This window comes from Amblyraja radiata, chromosome 5 (assembly GCF_010909765.2).
Source record: "Amblyraja radiata isolate CabotCenter1 chromosome 5, sAmbRad1.1.pri, whole genome shotgun sequence".
Lineage (NCBI taxonomy): Eukaryota > Metazoa > Chordata > Chondrichthyes > Rajiformes > Rajidae > Amblyraja > Amblyraja radiata.
In genome coordinates this window covers 114688034-114711395 of record NC_045960.1, presented here as the reverse complement: position 1 = coordinate 114711395, position 23362 = coordinate 114688034, and the positions used below count along the sequence as shown (strand labels likewise).

Below are 23362 nucleotides of genomic sequence, written 5' to 3'. Positions count from 1 at the left end.
CTGAGTTGGATGATCAGCCATGATCATATTGAATGGCGGTGCAGGCTCGAAGGGCCGAATGGCCTATTTCTGAACCTATTTTCTATGTTTCTATGTATGTGTTTGACTTGTTGCTGAATAAATCCCATGGATCCTGAGGTCCGTGTGTGAATCTTCAAGAGAGAGCTAGATAGGGCTCTTAAAAATAGCGGAGTCTGGGGATATGGGGAGAAGGCAGGAACGGGGTACTGATTGGGGATGATCAGCCATGATCACATTGAATGGCGGTGCTGGCTCGAAAGGCCAAATGGCCTACTCCTGCCCCTATTGTCTATTGTGTATAGACACAAAAAGCTGGAGTTACTCAGCGGGACAGGCAGCATCTCTGGAGAAAAGGAATGGGTGACTAGAGTCTGAAGAAGGGTCTCAACCCGAAACGTGACCCGTTCCTTCTCTCCACAGATGCTGCCTGACCCGCTGAGTTACTCCAGCACTCTGTGAAACGTCACCTATCCATGTTCTCCACAGATGCTGCCTGACCCGCTGAGTTACTCCAGCACTGTGAAACGTCACCTATCCATGTTCTCCACAGATGCTGCCTGACCCGCTGAGTTACTCCAGCACTCTGTGAAACGTCACCTATCCATGTTCTCCACAGATGCTGCCTGACCCGCTGAGTTACTCTTGCCTGTCTCTGCCAGATATTCCTTACGTTGTGTCTATCTTGGTACTAATGGGTGGTGGTGCATGGCGTTGTATGTTCCAGGTGCCCCAGGATGAGTGGGCAGGATATCCCCTGGGAGGCAAGGATGAGGAGATCCCGTGTCGAAGGATGAGGAGTGGCAGCTACATTAAAGCCATGGGAGACGATGAGAGCGGGGAGTCGGACACGAGCCCCAAAGACTCACCGAAGGCCACCAGTCTCCAAGAAACCCTGATCAAGGCCGCTGCCGCACACAAAATGGACAATCAGAAGTAAGTGGTCTACATCTCTGTCCTGCCCCTGCTCCAGCTGACCATTGAGGGCAACAGACAATAGATGCAGGAGTAGGCCGTTCGGCCCTTCAAGCCAGCACCGCCATTCAATGTGATCATGGCTGATCATCCACAATTAGTACCCTGTTCCTGCCTTCTCCCCATATCCCCTGACTCCGCTATCTTTAAGAGCCCTATCTAACTCTCTCTTGAAAGTAAATAGAGAACCAGCCTCCACCGCCCTCTGAGGCAGAGAATTCCACAGACTCACAACTCTCTGTGAGAAAAAGTGTTTCCTAATCTCCGTTCGAAATGGCTTACCCCTTATTCTTAAACTGTGGCCCCTGGTTCTGGACTCCCCCAACATCGGGAACATGTTTCCTGCCTCTAGCGTGTCCAAACCCTTAATAATCGTATATGTTTCAATGAGATCGCCTCTCATCCTTCTAAATTCCAGAGTGTACAAGTCCAGCCGCTCCATTTTCTCAGCATATGACAGTCCCTCCATCCCGGGAATTAACCTTGTAAACCTACGCTGCACTCCCTCAATAACAAGAATGTCCTTCCTCAAATTGGGGGACAAAAACTGCACCCAATACTCCAGGTGTGGTATCACTAGGGCCCTGTACAACTGTAGAAGGACCTCTTTGCTTCTCTACTCGACTCCTCTTGTTATAAAGGCCAGCATGCCATTCGCTTTCTTCACTGCCTGCTGTACCTGCATGCTTACTTTCATTGACTGATGAACAAGGACCCCCCAGATCCCCTTGTACTTACCCTTTTCCCAACTTTAATCTTATGTCCTCTAGTATGCGACATTTCCATCCTGCGATAAAGATTCTGGCTGTCTACCCTATCTATTTTATATAGTTTAGTTTCGAGATATAGTGTGGAAACAGGCCCTTCGGCCCACTAAGTCCGTGCCGACCTGTCTCCCCTCAACCTCTGGCGTTCCGGAGAAAACAATCCCAGGCTGTCCAGCCTCTCCCTGTAGCTGTAACCCTGTAATCCCAGCTTCATTCTGGTGAACCTCCTCTGCACCGTCTCCAAAGCCCCCACATGCTTCCTGTAATGGGGGTGACCAGAACTACACTCATTACTCCACATGCGGCCTGACCAACGTCCTAGAGAGCTGCATCATGACTTCCTGACTCTCCATTGCAATGCCGCTAGCATAGAATACGCCTTCTTTACCACCCTATCTACTTGTGTTGCCACCTTTAGGGAGCCATGGTCTCCAACATCCCTCCGCACATCAATGCTGTTCAGGGTCGTGCTGAGGGGTGACCCTTGGACTATCTTTAATCGGACTTTACTGGCTTTATCTTGCACTAAACGTTATTCCCCATACATATATCGTATCTATATATGTCATGTCATAAGATCATAAGTGATTGGAGCAGAATTAGGCCATTAGGCCATGTCATGGCTCGAAGGGCCGAATGGCCTACTCCTGCACCTATTGTCTATAGTCATGCATCATGTATCTGTACAATGTGGACGGCTTGATTGTAATCATGGATTGTCTTTCCGCTGACTGGATAGCACACAACAAAAGCTTTTCACTGTACCTCGCTACACGTGACAATAAACTCAACTGTACACTGTAACTGTATACACTTTTCTTATATTGAACCACCCAAAATGCCACACCTCACACTTGCTCTGGTTAAACTCCATCTGCCATTCCTCTGCCCATTTCCACAGCTGATCTGTACCCCTCTGTATCTTCGGACACCTTTCCTCACTGTCTGCAACTCCTCCAGTTTTGATGTCGTCAGCAAACTTACTGACCGACCCATCTACACTTACGTCTAGATCATTTATACATGTCACAAATGGCACAGATCCCCGCATAGATCCCCGCACAGGTCCCCGCACAGGTCCCCGCACAGATCCCCGCACAGGTCCCCGCACAGGTCCCCGCACAGATCCCCGCACAGATCCCCGCACAGATCCCCGCACAGGTCCCCGCACAGATCCCCGCACAGGTCCCCGCACAGATCCCCGCACAGGTCCCCGCACAGGTCCCCGCACAGATCCCCGCACAGATCCCCGCACAGGTCCCCGCACAGATCCCCGCACAGGTCCCCGCACAGATCCCCGCACAGGTCCCCGCACAGATCCCCGCACAGGTCCCCGCACAGATCCCCGCACAGGTCCCCGCACAGGTCCCCGCACAGATCCCCGCACAGGTCCCCGCACAGGTCCCCGCACAGATCCCCGCACAGATCCCCGCACAGATCCCCGCACAGATCCCCGCACAGATCCCCGCACAGGTCCCCGCACAGGGGTCCCCGCACAGGTCCCCGCACAGCACAGGTCCCCGCACAGGTCCCCGCACAGATCCCCGCACAGATCCCCGCACAGGTCCCCGCACAGATCCCCGCACAGATCCCCGCACAGGTCCCCGCACAGATCCCCGCACAGATCCCCGCACAGGTCCCCGCACAGGTCCCCGCACAGGTCCCCGCACAGGTCCCCGCACAGGTCCCCGCGGAACTCCACTGGTCACAGACAAACAGCCAGAAAATCCACCTTTCAGCACAACCCACTATCAGTCCCAAATCCATGCGACCATGTCATGGTGAATCCTGTATATCTGAAACGTCTGGATCAGCCCACCATGACGGACTTGGAGAGGAGGTGGTGGTATTACTGCGGGAGGTATATGGTGGTGGTTGGATCAAATTTCCACATTGATCATGGTAACATCAGTGATGAATGTAGAGTCATGGAGGCACACAGCACTGGACCACACCGTACAAGATCCCCACCAACATGCCCCATTTAAACTAGTCACATTTGCCTACATTTGGCCCATATCCCTCTCAACTTTTCCTAACTATGTACCTTTTCAAGTGTCTTTTACATGCCGCTATAGTCCCTGCCTCAACCACCTCCTCAGACTGTGCGTTCCATACACTAACCAGCCCCTGTGTGAAAATGTTGCTGCCTTACAGCTCTATCAGCGCCAGAAACCCGGGTTTGATCCTGACTACGGGTGCTGTCTGTACGGAGTTTGTATGTTCACCCCGTGATCTGCGTGGGTTTTCTCCGAGTGCTCCAGTTTCCTCCCACATTCCAAAGACTACATGTTGGTAGGTTCATTGGCTTGGCATAATTGTAAATTGTCCCTAGTGTGGAAAGTGTTAATGTGCGAGGATCGCAGGTCAGTGCGGACTCGGTGGGCCGAAGGGCCTGTTTCCGTGTTGTATCTCTAAAGTAAACTAAATGAATGAATGAATAAGTTTATTGGCCAAGTATTCACATACAAGGAATTTGTCTTGGTGCTCCGCCCGCAAGTGACAACATGACATACAGTGACAGTTAGGAATGACACATAAAACATTAAACATTAATAATAAAACATTATCGATTAAACATGTGAATTAAATAAAATACCAGATCAAAGGGAGGCTACAGATTTTTGGCTGTTGAGTAGAGCTACTACTCGTGGATAAAAACTGTTTTTATATCTGGCTGTGGCAGCTTTGACAGTCCAGAGTCGCCTTCCAGAGGGAAGTGATTCAAAGAGTTTGTGGCCAGGGTGAGAGGGGTCAGAGATGATCTTGCCCGCTCGCTTCCTGGCCCTTGCAGTGTACAGTTCATCAATGGAGGGAAGGTTGCAGCCAATAACCTTCTCAGCTGATCGGATGATTCGCTGCAGCCAATAACCTTCTCTGCTGACCGGATGATTCGCTGCAGCCTCCAGGTGTCGTGCTTGGTGGCTGAGCCAAACCAGACCATGATGGAGAAGGTGAGGACAGACTCTACGATGGCCATGTAGAATTGGACCATCATTGCCTGTGGCAGATTGTGCTTCCTCAGCTGCCGCAGGAAGTACATCCTCTGTTGGGCCTTTGTTGACGTTGCGCTTCTAACAAGTATCATTCATTCATTCATTCATTCATTCATTCATTCATTCATTCGTTCATTCATTCATTCATTCATTCATTCATTCATTCGTTCATTCATTCATTCATTCATTCAATCATTCATTCATTCCTTCCTTCTTTCCATCTGCAGCCAGAACTACCTACAGTCGGCGATCGAGGTGACCATCAACCACAGCCTGGATCCCAGCGGCAACGAGAACTCACCCAAGTTCCGCTCGAGAAACCAGAGCTACATGCGGGCGGTCAGCACCCTGAGCCAGGCCAGCTGCATCAGTCAGGTGAGGGGGTGGTCACCCCACCCTGGAACGGGACCCTCCCTGTCCACCCCCTCCCTGTCACACCCCCTCCCTGTCACACCCCCTCCCTGTCCCACCCCCTCCCTGTCCCCCTCCCTGTCCCCTCCCAACGGGGTGCAGAGTAACAGGATGCAGAGTAACAGGGTGCAGAGTGCAGAGTAACAAAGTGCAGAGTAACAGGGTGCAGAGTAACAGGGTGCAGAGTAACGGGGTGCAAAGTAACAGGATGCAGAGTAACAGGGTGCAGAGTAACAAAGTGCAGAGTAACAAAGTGCAGAGTAACAGGGTGCAGAGTAACAGGGTGCAGAGTAACAGGGTGCAGAGTAACAGGGTGCAGAGTAACGGGGTGCAGAGTAACAGGATGCAGAGTAACAGGGTGCAGAGTGCAGAGTAACAAAGTGCAGAGTAGCAGGGTGCAGAGTAACAGGGTGCAGAGTAACAGGATGCAGAGTAACAGGGTGCAGAGTACCAGGATGCAGAGTAACGGGGTGCAGAGTAACAGTATGCAGAGTAACAGAGTAACAAAGTGCAGAGTAACAAAGTGCAGAGTAACAGGGTGCAGAGTAACAGGGTGCAGAGTAGCGGGGTGCAGAGTAACAGGATGCAGAGTAACAAAGTGCAGAGTAACAAAGTGCAGAGTAACAGGGTGCAGAGTAACAGGGTGCAGAGTAACAGGATGCAGAGTAACAGGATGCAGAGTAACAGAGTGCAGAGTACCGGGATGCAGAGTAACGGGGTGCAGAGTAACGGGGTGCAGAGTAACAGAGTGCAGAGTAACCGAGTGCAGAGTAACTGAGTGCAGAGTAACAGGATGCAGAGTAACAGGATGCAGATTAACAGGATGCAGAGTAACAGGATGCAGAGTAACAGAGTGCAGAGTAACAGAGTGCAGAGTAACAGGTTGCAGAGTAACAGGGTGCAGAGTAACAGGGTGCAGAGTAACAGGATGCAGAGTAACAGGGTGCAGAGTAACAGAGTGCAGAGTGCAGAGTAACAGGGTGCAGAGTAATAGGATGCAGAGTAACAGAGTACAGAGTGCAGAGTGCAGAGTAACAGGGTGCAGAGTAACAAGATGCAGAGTAACAGGATGCAGAGTAACAGAGTGCAGAGTAACAGGATGCAGAATAACAGAGTGCAGAGTAACAGGATGCAGAGTAACAGGGTGCAGAGTACCAGGATGCAGAATAACAGAGTGCAGAGTAACAGGATGCAGAGTAACAGGGTGCAGAGTAACAGGATGCAGAATAACAGAGTGCAGAGTAACAGGATGCAGAGTAACGGGGTGCAGAGTAACAGGATGCAGAATAACAGAGTGCAGAGTAACAGAGTAACAGGGTGCAGAGTAACAGGGTGCAGAGTAACAGGGACAGTAACAGGGTGATTGGGGTGGTGGGAGATAGTGGGAGGGTGGGATGGGATCGTATGTACTGTGGCCTTGTATACTCGCCAAGCAGAATATGAGCATCAGGCCAAAGCTGTTGCACTTGGTGGGCAAATGGGGCTGGCTTAAAGGGACAGCTTGGTCAGCATGGCCCATCTGGGCAGGAAGGGCCTGTTTCCCCTGTGCTGTGTGCCCCTGTGCCTGTATGATTGTAGCTGGGGCGCGGCGTGGTGGTGTTTAAAGGCCCTGCGTGCTGACCCTGACCTTTGTCTCCCCTCTCTCTCTCTCTCTCTCCGTGTGCAGGTGAGCGAGGCTGAGGTGAACGGGCAGTTTGAGTCGGTTTGCGAGTCTGTGTTCGGAGAGATTGAGTCTCAGGCAGTGGATGCGCTGGACCTGCCGGGCTGCTTCCGCACGCGCAGCCACAGCTACCTGCGCGCAATCCAGGCCGGGTACTCGCAGGATGACGACTGCATCCCCTCCATGTCAGCGGCCATGATGGCCTCCTCCATCAGGGCCACCACAGGTGAATGCACACCTCCACCACCCACTCCTCCCTCACAGAGCCCGGACAGCACAGCAACAGGCCCTTCGGCCCACAATGTCAATAGACAATAGGTGCAGGAGTAGGCCATTCGGCCCTTCGAGCCAGCACCGCCATTCAATGTGATCATGGCTGATCATCCCCAATCAGTACCCCGTTCCTGCCTTCTCCCCATATCCCCTGACTCCGCTATCTTTAAGAGCCCTATCTAGCTCTCTCTTGAAAACATCCAGAGAACCGGCCTCCACCGCCCTCTGAGGCAGAGAATTCCACAGACTCACAACTCTCTGTGTGGAAAAAGTGTTTCCTCGTCTCCGTTCTAAATGGCTTACTCCTTATTCTTAAACTGTGGCCCCTGGTTCTGGACTCCCCCAACATCGGGAACACGTTTCCTGCCTCTAGCGTGTCCAAGCCATTAACAATCTTATATGTTTCAATGAGATGCTCTCTCATCCTTCTAAACTCCAGAGTGTACAAGCCCAGCTGCTCCATTCTCTCAGCATATGACAGTCCCACCATCCCGGGAATTAACATTGTATGTCCACGCCCAACATGGTGCCCGGACCAAGCCACAACTGCCCGCACAAAACCCATATCAAGGGTCAAGAGAGTTTTATTGTCATGTGTCCCAGATAAGACAATGAGATTCTTGCTTGTTGCAGCACAACACAATGTGTAAACAGAATACAGAACATAATCCCTCCATTCCCTGCATATCCAAGGGCCTACCCACAAGCCTCTTAAACACCACTATTGTATCTGCCACCACCACCACTCCTGGCAGCACGTTCCAGGCACCCACCACCCTCTGTGTAACTAAACCTGCCCCGCACATCTCCTTTAAACTTTCCCCCGCTCACCTTAAAGCCATGCCCTCTAGTATTTGCCATTCCCATCCTTGCAAAAAGGTTCTGACTGCCTACCGTATCTATGCCTCATAATGTTATACACTTCAATAGACAATAGACAATAGGTGCAGGAGTAGGCTATTCGGCCCTTCGAACCCGCACCGCCATTCAATGTGATCATGGCTGATCATCCCCAATCAGTACCCCGTTCCTGCCTTCTCCCCATATCCCCTGACTCCGCTATCTTTAAGTCCTATCTAGCTCTTTCTTGAAAGCATCCAGAGAACTTGCCTCCACCGCCCTCTGAGGCAGAGAATTCCACAGAATCACCACTTGCCTCAACCTGCGGAGAAAACAATCCCAGCCTGTCCAGCCTCTCCCTGTAGCTCTAACCCTGTAATCCCAGCATTGTTCTGGTGAACCTCCTGTGCACCGTCTCCAAAGCCCCCGCATGCTTCCTGTAATGGAGGCGGCCAGAACTACATGCAATACTTTAAATGCGATCCAACCAAAGTCCTAGCTGTTATATTCAACGCCTCCACCTATGAGGACAAGCGTGCCGTCTGCCTTCTCTACAGCTCTGGCAAAGTGCTGCTGCTTTAAGGAGTGTCTGCCGTTCAGTCAAAGCCCTGATATAATCTGCCCACTGGCGAGGTCACACCTCAGCCTAGACCCTGAAACGTTGTTGCCCGTTTGTGGTGAGGGGCTAATGCTGGACCTGATCTGCCCCCTCCAATAGGTCATTGGCAGAAGGAAGTGCCGGTGACCTGGTCTCACCATCCAACCCCATCATTGGAGCCCGCAGTGCCAGTGGTTATTCCCAGCCCATCCAAGTCAAGTCAAGTTTATTTGTCACATACACATACCAGATGTGCAGTGAAATGAAAGTGGCAATGCTCGCGGACTGTGCAAAACAACAAACAAACAAACTACAAACAGAATGGACCAGAATCACATATTCACATGTTACATATTTGTGGGAGGGAAGAAAAAGGAAAAAAACAGCAATTTAAAAAAGACACCACACACCAGTAGAGTGGTTCAGTAAAGTTAGTCCCTGGTGAGATAGGAGTTTACAGTCCGAATGGCCTCTGGGAAGAAACTCCTTCTCATCCTCTCCGTTCTCACAGCATGGCGTTTGCCATGACCCCACCGCTTGCCCACTTTGGTCACCTGCACCCGTCACCTACCACTGGGCATCCCCCGCTCCAGATCCTGTTTGGCCCTCCTCTCCTCCCGCATGCAAATCCACCTCGAGGGTTGCCGTTGCTGATTCCCCTGTGGGTTCAGAGCTGACCTCTACCCCATTGCGGACATTGGACTTTGTCTCTGGAACTGATGCCCTACAACAGGGTTTCCCAAACCTTTTTCGGCCCGTTTACCCCTGGCAACTTGAAGAGCATGTAGCAATGTTCTTTCACTTATTTATGAACAGCTAATGATGAACAGATACCGGTATACCTGAACCAAACACAGTCCATCAATGAGAACAAATATGTACAAATCCACAATCAACTAATTTACCCCCTGGGTAGGTGAAATATACCCCAGGTTGGGAAGCCTTGGTCTATAACACTGCCCCAACCGTAATAGCACAAACTGAAGTCGGTCGTGCAACCACAGACACCATCTGTAGAAGGTCACAGTTGCTGGGGTCAGTGTTGTGCAGTGTTCAAGAGCCTGATGGTTGCTGGGAAGAAGCTGTTCTTGAACCTGGAGCTCACGGTTTTCAGGCTCCTGTACCTTCTTCCCGATGGTAGCAGCGAGATGAGAGCATGGAACGAGAGAAATGATAATGATACAATGGTTTGATTAAAATTATAAAGTTAGTCTTTCCATATAAATACTATGGTCCAAATCTGTTTATTGGACTGAGAGCAGGTTGAGATATATTGGAGATGTACTAATTACCCATGAGAGAGAAAATGAGTCATACCTTCCAATTAAACGTTGCCTCTTGCAACCACTTACTCTTCAGACTGAATTGTCCATAAAATGCGCTCAATGGAGCCAATATTACCAATATTTCTACTTGTCATTTTCACTAATATCTGGTCTAATCTGTAACAGCCTAGGACACACGGCAGTGAAATGAAACTCGTTGATATTCTATTACTGATATATTTCCAAACGATAGTGTTGATTTAGGAATGATATTCCAAAAATTATCTGCCCGGTGTCGCAGCGGGTAGAGCTGCTGCCTCACAGCACCAGAGACCTCAGCATATGACAGTCCCGCCATCCCGGGAATTAATGGCGGGACTGTCATTAATGTGAACCTACACTGCACACCCTCAATAGCAAGAATACCCAGATACAGTGAAACATCCTGACCCTGGGCAGGTTTGTAGGTTAATCGGCCCTCTGTAAATTTGTCCCCTAGTGTGTAGGGAGTGGGATAACATAGAACTAGTGTGAACAGGTGATCGATGGTCGGCATGGACTCGATGGGCTGAAGGGCCTGTTTCGATGCTAACTATCCAGTTTAATGATTCATAATTACATGTACCGTGGTACAGTGAGATGCTTTGTTTTACAGACAGCCGGGTAGAATCATCAAACAGATCTCATCTGGGATGTTCACATGAATTGCCACATATAGGCACCGACAAAGTCACAAAGCTCACCAAACAGTTCTATCTCCTGCCTGCCTCTGCAAGAGAGGGTGGGAGCACATGAAGGAAGGTCACGTCATGATAGGAGCAGAATTAGGCCATTCAGCCCATCGAGTCTACTCCGCCATTCAATGATGGCTGATCTATCTCTCCTAACCCCATTCTCCTGCCTTCTCCCCATAACCCCTAACACCCGTACTAATCAAGAATCTATCTATCTTTGCCTTAAATATATCCACTGACTTGGCCTCCACAGCCGTCTGTGGAAAATAATTCCACAGATTCACCACCCTCTGACTAAAGAAATTCCTCATCTCCTTCGTAAAGAAACATCCTTTAATTCTGAGGCTCTGCCCTCTGGTCCTAGAATTCAAGTGTCTTAACTCCAGATGTTTAATTGCCACATGTACCAAAGCTGATCAACAAGCTCCTTACTTGCGGTGGTACAACAGGTTTGTAAAAGCAGTGCTCAATAGATACTATCATAAATAAACGTAAAAAAAGTTCAGTCCATTTAAAATGATATTATAGTTTCAATGAACAAAAGCCAGCCAGTGCTGAACAACATCTGGTCATTTTTCCGATTCCTAGACTGAGTTTGCATTCTGTTTAATCCAATGACATCCTGCCATTTCATGTACTGACATTTGCTCCCCCCCCCCCCCCCCCCCCCCCCCCCCCCCCCAGCTTTGTAAAAATGCTTCTTTTTCCCGTTTATTCAGCCTTCCCCCTGTACGGCACGCAGCATTATTCGCCAAGACCCCGGGAGCTGAGTGCGTGGGGAGTTTCGGGCATGGCCACTCGCCCTAACACACCGCAGCATATCGGTACACCAGCGCCCTGCTTTGTTCTCTCTCTCTCTGTCTCCGTCTCTGTGGAGTGGTCAAGTGGTTGTCCGTGACGTGACTCAGTGTCCTTGCAATCGGCACAAGGGTTGTCGAGTGAAGAGTGTGCGGCTTGCACTGCCGCCTGGCTGGCCAGCTCATAGTGTAGGAAGGAGTCAACCAGGGATACAGCTGCTGCATCAGCCACCTGTACATAGGTCCGGGTTCATTAATGCCTCGTTACAATAGACAATAGACAATAGGTGCAGGAGTAGGCCATTTGGCCCTTCCAGCCAGCACCGCCATTCAATGTGATCATGGCTGATCATCCCCAATCAGTACCCCGTTCCTGCCTTCTCCCCATATCCCCTGACTCCGCTATCTTCAAGAGCCCTGTCTAGCTCTCTCTTGAAAGTATCCAGAGAACCGGCCTCCACCTCCCTCTGAGGCAAAGAATTCCACAGACTCACAACTCTCTGGATGAAAAAATGTTTCCTCGTCTCCGTTCTAAATGACCAACCCCTTATTCTTAAACTGTGGCCCCTGGTTCTGGACTCCCCCAACATCGGGAACATGTTTCCTGCCTCTAGCATGTCCAAACCCTTAATAATCTTATATGTTTCAATAAGATACCCTCTCATCCTTCTAAACTCCAGAGTGTACAAGCCCAGCCGCTCCATTCTCTCAGCATATGACAGTCCCGCCATCCCGGGAATTAATGGTGGGACTGTCATTAATGTGAACCTATGCTGCACTCACTCAATAGCAAGAATATCTAGATACAGTGAAACACTTTAGCCTTCTATCCAGGAATATCATCTATGCGTGAGTACAAGAGGCAATGTAGAAATAAACAGGAAAACGAGAGCAGCATTAAGTGTAACAGCGGCAGAGAAAGTGCAGGTAAAAATGAGCAGGTGTTGGAGCAAGGTAGGTTGGAGGATCAGGAATTAATTGTTAGCTTATGAGGTCTGTTTAAGAGCGTGATAACAGAGGGGAAGAAACTGTTGGTAAACATGGTGGTTTGTGCTTTTGTATCTGATGCCTGACGGGAGAGGGGAGAATGACTGATGTAAAAAATGGCCCTTAATTATGTTGCTGCTTTCCCGAGGCAGCGTGAAGTGGAAATGGGGAATCTGTCTGTGTGATGGACGGGGCTACATCTACAATGGTGGGGAGTGTGGTGTGTGTGGGACTGGGCTACATCTACAATGGTGGGGAGTGTGGTGTGTGTGTGGGACTGGGCTACATCTACAATGGTGGGGAGTGTGGTGTGTGTGGGACTGGGCTACATCTACAATGGTGGGGAGTGTGGTGTGTGATGGACTGGGCTACATCTACAATGGTGGGGAGTGTGGTGTGTGTGGGACTGGGCTACATCTACAATGGTGGGGAGTGTGGTGTGTGTGTGTGGGACTGGGCTACATCTACAATGGTGGGGAGTGTGGTGTGTGTGGGACTGGGCTACATCTACAATGGTGGGGAGTGTGGTGTGTGTGGGACTGGGCTACATCTACAATTCTCTGCAATTTCCTGTGGTCTTGGGCAGGGCTGTTCCCAAGCCAAGCTGTGATGCATCCCGACAGTGTGCTTTCAATGATACATTTATAGAAGTCACCAAGAGTCATTGGAGACATGGCCAACCATTGATCTTCTGAGGAAGGAGAAGCAATGGTGTGTTTTCTTGGCTGTAGCATTAATATGGTTGGTCCAGAAAAAATAACTGGTGATGTTTTCACCGAAGAACTTGAAGCTCTTGACATCTCCAGTGGTGCACCATCATTGACCAGTACGTGTCACTGACCAGTGTGAGTCATTGACGTGTGCGTGTCATTGACGTACGTGTGTCAGTGACGTGCGTGTGTCATTGACGTGTGCGTGTCAGTGAGGGTTGGTCCGTGTCATTGACGTGTGCGTGTCAGTGACGTGTGCGTGTCAGTGACGTGTGCGTGTCAGTGACGTGCGCGTGTCATTGACGTATGCGTGTCAGTGAGGGTTTGTGCATGTCATTGACGTGTGCGTGTCAGTGACGTGTGCGTGTCATTGACGTGTGCGTGTCAGTGACGTGCGTGTGTGTGACGTGCGTGTGTGTGACGTGTGCGTGTCAGTGACGCGAGCGTGTCAGTGATGTGCGCGTGTCAGTGATGTGAGCGTGTCAGTGATGTGAGCGTGTCAGTGATGTGAGCGTGTCAGTGATGTGCGCGTGTCAGTGAAGTGCGCGTGTCAGTGACGTGAGCGTGTCAGTGACGTGAGCGTGTCAGTGACGTGAGCGTGTCAGTGACGTGAGCGTGTCAGTGACGTGAGCGTGTCAGTGACGTGCGCGTGTCATTGACGTGTGCGTGTCAGTGATGTGCGTGTGTCAGTGACGTGTGCGTGTCAGTGAGGGTTGGTGCGTGTCATTGACGTGTGCGTGTCAGTGACGTGTGCGTGTCAGTGACGTGTGCATGTCAGTGACGTGCGCGTGTCAGTGACGTGTGCGTGTGTCAGTGAGGGTTTGTGCGTGTCATTGACGTGTGCGTGTCAGTGACGTACGTGTGTCAGTGACGTGTGCGTGTCAGTGACGTGTGCGTGTCATTGACGTGTGCGTGTCAGTGACCGGTGCGTGTCATTGACGTGTGCGTGTCAGTGAGGGTTGGTGCGTGTACACCACCTCATTCGTTTGCTGAAGTCAGTAACTAGCTGCTGACATTGAGGGAGAGGTGACTGTCCTGACACCACGTCACTGAGCTCTCTATCTCCTCCTTTCCACACTCATTATTTGACCCGCCACAGTGGCCATCTGCAAACTTGCAGATGGAATTAGAGCTGAGTTTGGCCACACAGTGTTGAGTGTGCAAGGAATATAGTAATCAGCTGAGAACGTATGCTTGCAGCGCACCAGCGTTGGGAGGTAACTGTCAGTTTTGTCCCCTCTCCTCACTGACAGGGCAGCTAGCAGTACACCACCAACCCTCTGCTCCAAGCGGGTGTAGGATGCATGGAGTTCATGGGGTGGGGACCCACTGTGGCCATCGATACCGCACGCCTTCTCTTTGTGGCCCATTACAGCCTTGGTGCCGTCCTTGCCACCATAGACAGGGTTCCATCAGCTTATCCTGGGACTGTAGCTTGGAGCACCATGTCCTCTTGCTGCCTTGGATGGCGTGGCCAAGGTGGTCTGCAGAGTCCCGTACCGCTGGGGATCATTTGCCGTCAATGCCAGAGATATGCCCTTCACTATACTGTGGATCGCACCATCCACCATGTCCAGTTGGGGTTAAGGTCAGAGTTGAGGAGCTGCAGTAAACACAGTCAAACACTAGAGGGCACTGCTTTAAGGTGGGTGGAACATCACCTATCCATGTTCTCCACAGATGCTGCCTGACCCGCTGAGTTACTCCAGCACTCTGTGAAACGTCACCTATCCATGTTCTCCACAGATGCTGCTGCACTCGCTGAGTTACTCCAGCACTCCGTGTCTGTTTTTATAGATCAACATCTCCAGTTTAAAGGAAGTGTGTGGGGCAGGTATTTTACACAGAGGGTGGTGGGTGCCTGGAACACGCTGCCAGGGGTGGTGGTGGAGGCAGATACGATAGTGATGTTTAAGAGGTTTTTGGATAGGCACATGGATACGCAGGGAATGGAGAGATATGGATCACGTGCAGGAAGAGGTGATTAGTTTTCCTTGGCATCAAGCTTGGTATGGACATCGTGGGCCGAAGGGTCTGTTCCTGTGCTGTTCATGTTCTACGTATAAGATCGCAGTCATTATGTTCAAGAGCCTGATGGTCTCTGGGAAGAAGCTGTTCTTGAACCTGGAGGTCACGGTTTTCAGGCTCCTGTACCTTCTACCCGATGGTGGCAGCGAGATGAGAGCGTGGCCAGGGTGGTGTGGGTCTGTGGCCAGGGTGGTGTGGATCTGTGGCCAGGGTGGTGTGGATCTGTGGCCAGGGTGGTGTGGGTCAGTGGTCAGTGAGATGAGAGCGTGGCCAGGGTGGTGAGGCTGCCTTTTTGACCAATTAAAGACGCATTAACTGGAACATCATGAATGAATCAGTTACAAGATGGGGCAGGAGGGATGGAGAGACGGGGGGGAGAGGTTGAACTCTGCAAAACAAGGTCACCTCTTACATATCCAGCATCCAAAGTAAGTGACGGAGAAAATTTGTGACATGCAATTCCATGTTCCAACACGTGATGTTACCCATATACCATGTTCACACATGCCATGTGAATGTAACTGATCTTTCTCTAGACTGCAGTGGGGAATGGACCTTTGGTTGAGTTCAGTTTATTGTCCCGTGTACCGAGGTACAGTGAAAAGCTTTTGTTGCGTGCTATCCAGTCAGCGGAAAGACAATACATGATTACAATCGAGCCGTGTGCAGTGTATAGATGTTGCTGTAGGAGTGGAGATTTAAGAGTGTGGGGAGATAGTAATATGTGAATATTTCAGAATAAGGGGAAAGCCATTTAGAACGGAGATGAGGAAACACTTTTTCTCACAGAGAGTGGTGAGTCTGTGGAATTCTCTGCCTCAGAGGGCGGTGGAGGTCGCTTCTCTGGATACTTTCAAGAGAGAGCTAGATAGGGCTCTTAAAGATAGCGGAGACAGGGGATATGGGGAGAAGGCAGGAACGGGGTACTGATTGTGGATGATCAGCCATGATCACATTGAATGGCGGTGCTGGCTGGAAGGGCCGAATGGTCTACTCCTGCACCTATTGTCTATTGTGATTGTAGATCAAGCACACAAATAGATGGGTTGGGCACCATCTTGGAAGCAAGACTCTGGCATTTGTGTCCCCTGATGTGAGGGCTCTTTGCAGGAAGTCAGTTAGAGCGGCAAGATCACAGCTAAAGCATTTTGTTTCCCATCCATCTCCGCTGGGGGGTCGAAAAGATGTTTACATCAGTCGAGGCATTTATTATAAGAGTCAGGAAGTCATAATGCAGCTTTGTAGAAGCTTTGGTTAAGGCACATTTGTAGTTCTGGTTGCCCTGTTACAGGAAAGATGTGGAGGTTATGGGGAGGGTCCAGAGGAGATTTACCAGCATGGAATGTTGGCCTTCACAACAAGAGGATTTCAGTATAGGAGTAAAGAGGTTCTTCTGCAGTGGTATAGGGCTCTGGTGAGACCACATTGGGAGTATTGTGTACAGTTTTGGTCTCCTAATTTGAGGAAGGACATCCTTGTGATTGAGGCAGTGCAGCGTAGGTTCACGAGATTGATCCCTGGGATGGCGGGACTGTCATATGAGGAAAGATTGAAAAGACTAGGCTTGTATTCACTGGAGTTTGGAAGGATGAGGGGGATCTTATAGAAACTTATAAAATTATAAAAGGACTGGACAAGCTAGATGCAGGAAAAAAGTTCCCAATGTTGGGCGAGTCCAGAACCAGGGGCCACAGTCTTAGAATAAAGGGGAGGTCATTTAAGACTGAGGTGAGAAAAAAACTTTTTCTCCCAGAGAGTTGTGAATTTATGGAATTCCCTGCCACAGAGGGCAGTGGAGGCCAAATCACTAGATGGATTTAAGAGAGAGTTAGATAGAGCTCTAGGGTCTAGTGGAATCAAGGGATATGGGGAGAAGGCAGGCACGGGTTATTGATTGGGGACGATCAGCCATGATCATATTGAATGGCGGTGCTGGCTCGAAGGGCTGAATGGCCTCCTGCACCTATTGTCGATGTTTCTATGTTGCTCGGGTTAGGGGATTGAATTATAAAATGAGGTTGAACAGACTTGGATTGTTTTATCTAAAACACTAGCAGTTGAGGGGAGACCTGGTAGAAGTGTATAACATTCTGAGTGGCATAGATAGGGTAGACAGTCAGAACCTTTAACCCAGGGTGGAAATGTTAAAGATTACAGGGTATAGCATTAAGGTGAGAGGGGCAGAGTTTAAAGGAGATGTGCAGGGCATGTTTTTTACACAGAGGGTGGTGGGTGCGTGGAATGTGATGGTGGAGGCAGATACGATAAGCTTCTGGATAGGCACATGGATATGCAGGGAATGGAGGGATATGGATCACGTGCAGGCAGAGGGGATTAGTTTAACTTGGCAACATGTCCAGCATGAACATTGTGGGCCGAAGGGCCAGTTCCTGTGCAGTACTGTTCAATGTTTTAGTTGAGGCAAGTACTAGAACAACATTTAAAAAACTCTTTGACAGGTACATGGACAGGAAAGGTTTAGAGAGATACTAGACCAAGTGGGACCCGTTGGGTCCCTGTCACAAGGGTGGGTGGTCCCCCAACGCAATATTCCACCACACGGGTCACGGCAACCCTTCCCAAGTGCGCCTCGCCTCTTCCTACCCCTATCTTCCTCCATTCCCCCTCATCCCCAGCACTCCCTCCCCTTCCTCTTCACCCTCCGTCTTCTTTCCCCTCTCCACCTCCCCTCGCCCACTCCCTCCCTCTCAACTCCCCTACCCTTAGTCACTCCCTCCCTCCTTAACCCCTCCCTATCCCCATTGACGTCATTGTGAGGTGGAACGCTGCTGTGTTTCTTTAATGTAAGTGAGATCCCATTGTGATGTCATTGTGAGATGGAACACTGATGACAGGCAGTTTATGTAAATGAGATCCCATTGTGACATCATACGCTGCTAACTGCCAGTGCAGATGGAAGAGATTTTTGGCAAAGTGGTTTTTTATAAGCTTAAAATGTGAATAACTTGTAAAAGATACCATCGATCTGAATGAAACCTGCCACAGCACACCCCAGGACAAGGGTGAATAAGGTGGGCGAAATATTGTAGTGCTATCGTGTACTGTTTTGGCGTAATTGCAGGATCACACTCATCACATCGTGCAGACAGACATAATAACAAACAACATGAGAGTTTTACTAGTATATAGGTAGATAGATGGGCCAAATGCGGGCAAATGGGACTAGTAGAGAAGATGCACTTGGTCGACCTGGGCAAGTTGGGCTGAAGGGCCTGTTTCCGTGCTTTGTGACTCGAGGGCATTGCTTTCTGAGCAGGGTATCTATCTATCACCTTGAAGTACATTCAGTAATATTGAGTGTATGTGATTCTATTCCCGCCATTAAATGTGTTCAATTTCCTGACAATTTAAAATTACAATAATATTACACAAAATGTAACAGCAATTTCTGTGGTCATTAAAGTTAATGTCATCATTGATTCTAGCCATGCTAAACACAAATATTCACAAGGTTATTGACAAAGGCGAGCGCAATGTGCTGCTCACTCTATATATGAGCTAGGACACAATCTCCTTTCAAATGATGACAAGATGTGAATGTGGGGTCGTGCTGGGGCCAGCAGCATTGTCGGTGTGGATAATATGATTCTCCCACAAACTATAGTTCAAGGCATCTTCATGCAGCATTGAACCACTGACGCACATAGCAGGGAAACAGGCCCTTCGGCCCACAATGTCCTGACTAAGATGCCTCATCTATGCTAGTCCCACTGCCCATGTTTGTTCTATGTCCCTCGAAACCAATCCTCTCCAAATACTGTCCAAATGACTTTGAAATGTTGTTCATCTCCTCTGGTAGCTCGTCCCCCCCACGTTCACAGTCTGTTCCCCAAGGTAGAGGATTCTAAAACTAGAGGGCACAGGTTTAAGGTGAGAGGGGAGAGATTGAAGAGGGACCTCAGGGGCAACTGTTCCACTCAGAGGGTAGTCTGTATCTGGAACGAGCTGCCAGAGGAAGCTGTGGAAGCGGGTACAACTACCACCTTTAAACGATATTTGGACAGAGATATGTGGAAGGGACGGGTTTAGAGGGATATGGGCCAAAGGCAGGCCAATGAGACTCGCCCAGTATCCCAACTGGGTCGGCATGGATGAGATGGGCCGAAGGGTCTGTTTCTCTACTGTACAGCTCTGTGACTGTGTGACGGAAACAAATGTTTTCTCGACCTGTACGTTGTTTCATGTCAATTTGCCGATTTAACCCTAGACGATGATGTGTTGAGTGAGGAGAGAGTCAGGGATGGATGGACAGTGATATCTGGAGCATGTTCACATTAAACATGACGAGGTATTGGATGTGTTGGAGAGCTGACATGTGGATGAACTGGGCGGCAATGATGCATCCCAGCTGCTGCAGGCTGCAAGTTAAGATGCACGGGACTAACTGTGAGCTGGGCCTATGGATACAGGGCTGGCTAGTGGAGAGAAGTCACAGGGTCCTGGTGGAAACACAAGATTCAGGCTGGAGGGTCAGAAGTTCACAAGTGATAGGAGCAGAATTGTGCCATTCGGCCCATCAAGTCTACTCCGCCATTCAATTATGGCTGATCTATCTCTCTCCCACCTAACCCCATTCTCCTGCCTTCTCCCCATAACCCCCTGTCACAGAGTTAGTAATGTGGCCAGTGGGGTTTCTGTGGCAGGGATCTGACCTCGGGTTAGGACAGGGTCGAGGTTAGGTCTAGACCGGGTCAGGACCTGTCCCCACGACCCTGGCGTGTGGTGAAGCCACTCTGTATCACCAATGCGGTCACACTGAGTGCACCTGTAACATTCTGTGCCTTTCACCCCAGCCATGGCCATGGAACCATCAACCACAGGAGCTGTCCTATTAACATATTCACATCATCAAATAATCAAAGATTTTCTTTAAATCCAGCTATTAGCTTTAGATTGGCCAGATATCAGTTAATGCTTTACAAATGCCAAGTTACCTGATCTTAAATTCCATTTCTTATTAATAGACCTTGGAGTAGAATTGCTTGAATCAATTCAGTAGCTGGCCAAATAATGAAGCAGTTTATCTGGTGTTTAAGAACGCAATCACGGTGCTGGAGGTACAACAATGCAGGACTTTATCCTTCTGAACTGAACAGTGATTGACTATTCTCACCAGCAGCAGCTGAGCTCTGAGCTCCCACTCTGCTCATCACCTTACATAAATCTTCCTCTAGCCTCTAAACTATGTATTTCTCACTCCATCGTCAAAATGCATAAGATCATGAGATAGGAGCAGAATTAGGCCATTCAGCCCATCTAGTCAAGTCAAGTCAATTTTATTTCTATAGCACATTTAAAAACAACTCTCGTTGACCAAAGTGCTTTACATCAGTGCAGATACTAACGTGCTACATACAGTGGTACATAGATCAACAATACATACATAAATACATACATACAGCGCTCCCTCAGAGGACCTCAAGATACGCTTGAGAGTAGAAATAAGTTATAAGTCTAGACATAAAGGAGTCGATGGAGGGGGCAGTTCTGATGGGAAGGGGGATGCTGTTCCACAGTCTAGGAGCTGCAACCGCAAAGGCACGGTCGGTCGCCCCTGAGCTTATGCCTAGACCGCGGGATGTTCAGTAACCCCAAGTCGGCCGATCTGAGGGACCTGGAGTTGGTGTGGTGGGTAAGCAGACTTTTGATGTAGGTGGGGGCAAGCCCGTTAAGGGCTTTGTAAACATAAAGGAGGATCTTGAAATTTATTCGGAACCGCACAGGGAGCCAGTGGAGAGAGGCCAGGATCGGGGTGATGGGGTCCCTTTTTCGGGTGCCCGTCAGGAGTCTCGCTGCGGCGTTTTGGACCAGTTGCAGGCGGGACAGGGAAGATTGGCTGATGCCAGTGTAAAGGGAGTTGCAGTAATCTAGGCGGGAGGAGATAAATGAGTGGATGATCTTTTCCAAGTTGTCAAATGGAATGATTTTAGTTTAGCTATCGTGCGAAGCTGGAAGAAGCTCACTTTTACCACGGCATTGACTTGTTTGTCAAATTTCAGTGATGAGTCAAATATCACGCCAAGGTTTAATCTAGTCTACTCCGCCATTCAATCATGGCTGATCTATCTCTCCCTCCTAACCCCATTCTCCTGCCTTCTCCCCACCCGTACTAATCAAGAATCTATCTGTCTGCCTTCAATGTATCCACTGGGAATGGGCAGATGATGTTTCGAGGCAGGACCCTGCTTCAGACTGATGGAGTAGGGGTAGAAGGCCTACACAGCTTTCTGTGGCAAAGAATCCCACAGATTCACCACCCTCAACATTCAACCCATATATTAAAAAGCTCCTCTAGTTGGGCAAGTGTTCTGGTCATATCTCATAGGGAACTGCAGGTGCTGGAACCTTGAGTAAAACACAGAGTGCTGGAGGAACTCAGTGGGTCAGGCAGCATCTGTGGGGGGAATGGACAGATGACGTTTCAGACTGATGGAGGAGGGGGGAGAAGGCCAGTATAAAGAGGTGAGAGGCAGGAAGGACAAGCATTAGGTGGGTGCTGGTGAGGAGGGGGTGATGGCTAGATGGAGTCGGGTCAGGGAGGGAGGAGTGGATATAGTGAGAGGCTGGGTGGGGGTAGGTGGAGGGTGGATGCACAGAGTTGTTTACCCAGAGTACGGGAATCAAGAACCAGAGGACATAGGTTTAAAGTGAGAGGGGGATGGGTGTGGAATAGAATAGAATAGAATAAATGTTATTCGCCAAGTGTGTACACATACAAGGAACTTGCCTTGGTGCTCCGCTTACAAGTAACAACACGATATACATAGAAACATAGACAATAGGTGCAGGAGTAGGCCATTCGGCCCTTCGAGCCTGCACCGCCATTCAATATATCATGGCTAATCATCCAACTCAGTATCCTGTACCTGCCTTCTCTCCATACCCCCTGATCCCTTTAGCCACAAGGGCCACATTAACTCCCTCTTAAATATAGCCAATGAACTGGCCTCAACTACCTTCTGTGGCAGAGAATTCCACAGATTCACCACTCTCTGTGTAAAGAATGATTTTCTCATCTCGGTCCTAAAAGACTTCCCTCTTATCCTTAAACTGTGACCCCTAGTTCTGGACTTCCCCAACATCGGGAATAATCTTCCTGCATCTAGCCTGTCCAACCCCTTAAGAATTTTGTAAGTTTCTATAAGGTCCCCCCTCAATCTTCTAAATTCTAGCGAGTACAAGCCGAGTCTATCCAGTCTTTCTTGATATGAAAGTCCTGCCATCCCAGGAATCAGTCTGGTGAACCTTCTCTGAACTCCCTCTATGGCAAGAATGTCTTTCCTCAGATTAGGAGACCAAAACTGTATGCAATACTCCAGGTGTGGTCTCATCAAGACCCTGTACAACTGCAGTAGAACCTCCCTGCTCTTATACTCAAATCCTTTTGCTATGAATGCTAACATACCATTCGCTTTCTTCACTGCCTGCTGCACCTGCATGCCTATTTTCAATGACTGGTGTACCATGACACCCAGGTCTCGTTGCATCTCCCCTTTTCCTAATCGGCCACCATTCAGATAATAGTATACTTTCCTGTTTTTGCCACCAAAGTTGGATAACCTCACATTTATCCACATTATACTGCATCTGCCATGCATTTGCCCACTCACCCAGCCTATCCAAGTCACCTTGCAGCCTCCTAGCATCCTCCTCACAGCTAACACTGCCCCCCAGCTTCGTGTCATCAGTAAACTTGGAGATGTTGCATTCAATTCCCTCGTCCAAATCATTAATATATATTGTAAATAGCTGGGGTCCCAGCACTGAGCCTTGCGGTACCCCACTAGTCACTGCCTGCCATTGTGAAAAGGACCCGTTTACTCCTACTCTTTTATCCTTAATAAAGAATTAAGGAATTGTGATGCATAATGCAGAATGAACCGGGCAGGTAGAGAACAGATGAACTGTGGAAGAGTAATGGGGGGTAAAGGGCCTGTCCCACTGAGGCAATGTTTAGGCGACTGCTGGCGATATCCGTGCCTGCCTATAGATATGCATGGGATGGAGGTGTGTGGATAAGGTGCGGGCAGGTGGGATTGGTTTTGATTGGCGTCACGGTTGGCAGCGACGTTGTGGGCTGAAGGGCCTGTTGCTGTGCTATACTGTTCCCTGTTCTATGTTCAGTGAAAGAAAAGCTTCTGCTTCTTAACGAGTTGTCTACCAGCTGTAGGCTGGGTGGAAAGTTGTACTTGCTCAATCCTGTCTCCAAGTTTTATCTTCTGATATCTTTCAATAGTTTTGCACTCTGTATCTTTGCCTATTGTTTGACGAATGTATTTATG

General features: G+C 49.4%; 1 protein-coding gene across 1 annotated transcript in view; it reads left to right on the top strand.

The window, feature by feature from the left end:
* The first annotated feature begins 712 nt into the window (after window positions 1-712).
* The window catches only part of dlgap2 (DLG associated protein 2), a 47135-nt gene continuing 24485 nt past the window's right edge, over window positions 713-23362 (top strand). Inside the window, exons 1-3 of the mRNA XM_033022104.1 lie at window positions 713-954; window positions 4984-5131; window positions 6834-7053. Of these exons, the coding sequence (XP_032877995.1) occupies window positions 713-954; window positions 4984-5131; window positions 6834-7053 (610 nt within the window). The remainder of the gene's footprint in view (window positions 955-4983; window positions 5132-6833; window positions 7054-23362) is intronic.